A 5,226-nucleotide genomic window follows, 5' to 3' on the forward strand; every position below is an offset into this window, starting at 1 on the left:
CGGACTTAACCCATCAAGCCCATCAAGAGATTTTTCACTTCATTTGTAATGTTCTTATATACTTTTTGTTCAAATTTAGCAACGCTACTCAAATTCAAATTATCTTCTTTTAATTACAATTCAAACAATTTAGGTCCAGTCAGTTTCATCAAGTCCAACTTTTACTAAGACAAAAGATATTTTCAATAGATTTGCCTTATCCAACCACAATCCAAAAATAGCAAAAACAAATCAAAAAATTTCATGTAACTAATCTAACCATGTTATGTAATAATAATAAAATTATGGTTAACTCATAATTCGTACAGAATTATAAGAATATCTACTGCTATATTATCTGCCATCTTCTCTACTTCCTCGCGCTCTCTTCATCATCACTGCACCAAACAACACATCCCTGAAAATGGTACAATTTTAATGTCAATCTCTCTCTTCATCTTCATTTTCTCCCACTTTTCTTTGTAAGTTTTCAGCTTTCTCTTTCATCACACCATCATTTTTCTGCAACTCTAAGATTTCTCTACTATATTCTCGATTTTCGCAAACTCCCAATTTTGGGTGGAATCTGCTCATCTTATCTTTAGATTGTGGTAAATTTTCCATCTTTTACTATCTGGGTACTTGTAAATGTGAAGTTTTCTTGAATTTCATGTACATTTTGCAGTTTAAGTTGAGAATTTTTCAACTGTAATTTCTGGGTTCTTCACATTCTGCTGCTGGTGACTGATGTGTGGGTTTTTCTGCATTTGAATGTTTATTGCTTTGATTTGATTTTAGTTTAGTTCATAGTGTGGTGCAAAATTCCCCCAAAAACTTAGCTATGATTTTGCCCTATTGCTTGATTTTTATGTTCATGGAAAATTAGGGCTTTTGGGTTACTTCACCGCAATTGGGGTTTAGATAATTAGGCTTTGTTTTGGGGGGATTTTTTATTGTGATTTTGAGGATGGATTTTGGAACTGAACCTGGGTTTTCGGAAATGGGTGGATCATTTGAGAATTGGGGTGGGATTAATCCAAATGATCAGGCAATTTGGGCTACTGAAGATGAATATAGAAGTTGGAATGGCAGTGAAACACCAAGTTCTAATTACCACCTACCTCCGCCCCTGCGGTCGGGTGCCGGAGCTGAGCCACCCAATAAAAAGACTAGGAGCTCCCAGAGTGGTGACTCTGCGGCGAGCAGCCGCTCGAAAGCCATTGGGAAGATGTTTTATAAGACTAAGCTTTGCTGTAAGTTTCGTGCCGGGGTTTGCCCTTATGTCACTAACTGTAATTTTGCTCATGGCTTGGAAGAGCTCCGGAAGCCGCCTCCGAATTGGCAAGAGATTGTGGCTGCTCATGAGGAGGAGAGGGGTGTTACTGTTGAGCAGAGGGAGGAGCACCAGATACCTACTATAAGCACCACTGAATTGCGAAATGAATCTCCGAGGACCTATAAAGGAAGGCATTGTAAGAAGTTTTATACTGAAGAGGGTTGCCCTTATGGAGAGAACTGCACCTTTCTTCATGATGAGCAATCAAGAGCTAGAGAGAGTGTGGCAATAAGTGTGAGTCCCACTGTTGGCGGCGCTTTTGGTGCTAATGGCCCGACTCAGAAGCCTTCGAATTGGAAGACCAGGATTTGTAACAAGTGGGAGACTACCGGTAGCTGCCCATTTGGGAGTAAGTGCCATTTTGCCCATGGATTAGCAGGTATCATTCGTCCGCATTTAAACATATCTGTTAAGTGTACTTTGCTTTGATTTCTTATAATGATACCATCATGTGTATAGAACTTGCAATGAGTATATTTGAAAAGCTGGTCAGATTTTGTTAAGTTTCTTATTGGATGCTATCATCTTATCTGAGTTTGCTCAACTTTAACAGACAAAAAGTAGGAAATGCAATCCGTGTTCCCAAATCAGGGTGAAATAGCTTTCTTTCTGGTTCCAATGGGGGCTTAAAGATACAAGTAAACATACTTTCTCACTATAAGCAACATAATATTGGAACTGTGTATAGCCGAATGAGGGAGCTGATTCATCCTTGCAGTTACTATTCCATATGTGTAGCCTTTTTTCTCTTACATGTTGCTGTTCTGGCAGTCCCTTCCATTTACACTAAATAGTTGCTATTCTGGCACTCGCTTCATTGTAGTTTGAAATCAATCCCATTTTAGCCATGGCTAAAGCGCTATGCTTTACTTGATAACTATCTTCCTATAGATTCGTAGTCTCTTCTACCACAGCAACACTGTCCCATTTAAGACTCCAGTAATATACCATCATTTTAATAAAATGTTTTTGACTTGATTATTATTTGATAATTTACTTTTATGATTTTATATTTTTTGTGTGAAAAAGTTCGGGAAAGATTGGGAAGAAGATTTTAAGTCTTGATGAAAGACTGAGTCCATAATTTGGCTTCCGTAACTTCAATTGTCCATAAATTTGCAGCAGTTGGTGGACTTGAGTTCCTTCTATAGATAGTGGTGAAAATTAAACGTTGTAAAACCTGATCTATGCTCTTTATGAATAGTATGTAGTACTAATGGAGTCATTTCTTCGATTTGTAAATTGTAAAAGCCTAGAATTTCATAGAACATATAATATTCTTATGCATAGCATGTGATTACTCTCAACATGTACTGTTTGATTTTATTTGACATCGAAGTTTCATCTTCCTGTTAGCACCTTTCTTGTTATTTGTAAGTCGTTTGAGCGTTTTCTCTTATCTCTTATGAAAGATTTTAATTCCTTCTTTGAAGTCTTATGACTTGGTTTGTTTATATGAGTCTATGAAATGTTTGTTCATGTCGGTTGCATCTCTTCTTATTGTTTGAAGCGGAAACTAGTAATTATTTGTTTCTCTTGAAATCTTTTTCCTTTTTGTATTTCTTTGATCAATTGCTTGGGATTTTTTTCAAGCTTATATCAGAGGCATGTGCTTTTAAAATTCCTTCATTAAAACTTTTCACACTTAGAGATCCATTGAAGCCCCCCTGCCCCCATTTCATAGAAGCACATGATAATAATTGGATGGTTCTGTGCATATATATACTGAAGGAGTTGTGTGCTCTATGCTATGAAGACTTGAGCTATGATTTTCGTGATTCCTCTTGTTATTTCCCAAAGATTTTCTAGCTTGGGTTGTGTTTGTGCTGAGAGAGGGGGCATTGAAAAAAAAGGTAACGAAGAATCAGTCAGCACGTATGTTTCATAGGTTTACAGCTGACTCAATTTCAAAGCTTATATTTCTAGTTAGATTTTAGCTAACTTGTTTTACAAGGGTCCAAGCATTTTCTAAGTAACTGTAGAACAACTAGATTTGCATTTGTTGACCAAATCAACAAAATATCTTTATGACATATGGCTGGAAGCTTTGGAATCAAATGATGTTGAATTTTTTTTTTTTTTTTTTTTTTTTTTTGCCATATTGTGCAACCAGCGACACTGTTTTGGGTTTGTACACAGACATGTACTGTGCAATCTGTCTTTTCTGAAGCTGAGTGCTAGAGATCTTTATGCTTCTATCTGCACTTCCTAATTGGTGTAAAAGAGTTTTATTTTGGAAGCTTTCTTCTAGCTCTATTGGACTCTTGTAAAAATAAAATCTTCGCATGTCTTGGACCTCGATACCCTACTTGAGACAGAATATATACTGGTGCCTTTTGTAATTGTGTGAATGACATTTATGCTATGTTTGGATAAGAAATTAGAAGGGAAATGGAAGGGAGGGAAATAGGAGGAAGGGGAAGGAAAGGAAAGTGGAGGAAATGATGAGCTCCATTTTCCCTCCAAATCTCTCCAATTTTGAAGGGATGGTCTTTATTAAAGGAGGAGGGAAAATGGATCCCTCCCTCCCCCTCCCCTTCCCTCCCCCAACATATTATCCAAACAAGGAACTTTGTCTCCCTCCCTTTCCCTTCCCTTCCCTTCCTTTCCTTCCATTTTTTGTTATCCAAACATAGCCTTAAGGATGTAATAGGATTACCAAATTAGTGCCAAATAAAAATTCTTTGACATTGTAGAGGATTCCTTCCCTGGATATGGAATTTGCAATTTCTATTCTTGGACCGTATACCCCCGCCCCCCTCTTCCCTTCCCTAAGTAACTCACATCTCTATTTTGGCCTGTCCAAATTCAGGAATTATTTTTGTAATTCAAGCTACGGACTTTCTCATTCCTTAATATTACCTTGGACTTAGAATTCCAGGGGAACCTATCTTGTACATGTTTGAGATTATAAGTTCTAGAGAGTAAAAGACAGTTATGGAGTTCTGGGAATGGGGAATTGGGGAGTGTTTTATTTACAGTGGCTTCTTGATTTGTCTCCTCTTGATCCCCAATTTAAGATATAGAATAAAAAGAGTGGAAAGAAAGAGGAATTAGGGCTGTATTTCATGGTTTATCTTTATCCAGGGGATGCATATGGCTAACATCTTGTTGCTGTGTGGCAGAATTGCACAAATTCACTGGTACTGAGGGGGAAGGCAGAGACTCCTCTGTGCTGACAGAAACAAAGCCAAGTGGTATGACCACAAAAACAGATGCATCTCCGAGTTTATCAACCCCTCGTCAGGAATATCACCATGTTGGACTAGGAATTCCATCACAGCGGACTTCAAGTATACCTCAGGCAGTTGGGCAAAGGCCTGCCCAGAAATGGAAAGGACCTGACAAGATAAGCAGGATATATGGTGACTGGATTGATGACATTGAATAACTCTGTGATAATATCTTCTGATTCATCGAGGCTTTCCGTTCTATGTCTATGATTGCAGAGGAGGGGCTGTAGATTTCTGTAGGTTGGCCCAGGAGGTCATTGTGAATCTGTCATCTAGTTTGTATTTTGTGTAATGAGCTGTTGAGTTTTATATACATATGTGACTCTTGTGTTCAAAGCCAAGGCCAAAACTTTTTGTGTCATGCGTTTTCTCTGATAAATCAATTTTATCTTGTATTTACCTATGTGCTTAACTTAGTGCATTCTGCAGTGCTTAAGGAATTCCAGAGATTTATCTTGAATTACCTCCTTTTATATTGTTGTTAATCAGCTTGATCAGAAGGAATAAAGCTGTCTTTAAAGTTTGGGGCACAACCTCTTTGCTCAACTGTAAATATTTTTTTTGGCTAAGATTTTTGATTTTGCCTTTTAGATTTGATTATTGATGGCTATTGCAGAAGGATATCTAGCTTCAGACACAAACGATGGTGCTGATCAGAGCAGTCATAAAAGCGTCAGA

The 5,226-nt window shown here is 37.7% G+C and overlaps 1 protein-coding gene across 1 annotated transcript; it reads left to right on the forward strand.

Annotated features, from left to right (window-relative positions):
* The first annotated feature begins 322 nt into the window (after positions 1–322).
* LOC145631736 (zinc finger CCCH domain-containing protein 56-like) lies at positions 323–4,909 on the forward strand. The gene is made up of 2 exons (XM_081683897.1): positions 323–1,694; positions 4,441–4,909. Exons 1-2 carry the CDS (start codon positions 947–949, stop codon positions 4,704–4,706), a joined length of 1,014 nt encoding a protein of 337 aa, XP_081540023.1. The 5' UTR covers positions 323–946; the 3' UTR covers positions 4,707–4,909.
* Positions 4,910–5,226: the final 317 nt, after the last annotated feature.

This window comes from Chenopodium album, chromosome 5, assembly GCF_948465745.1.
Source record: "Chenopodium album chromosome 5, dcCheAlbu1.1, whole genome shotgun sequence".
In the NCBI taxonomy this organism is placed as follows: domain Eukaryota; kingdom Viridiplantae; phylum Streptophyta; class Magnoliopsida; order Caryophyllales; family Amaranthaceae; genus Chenopodium; species Chenopodium album.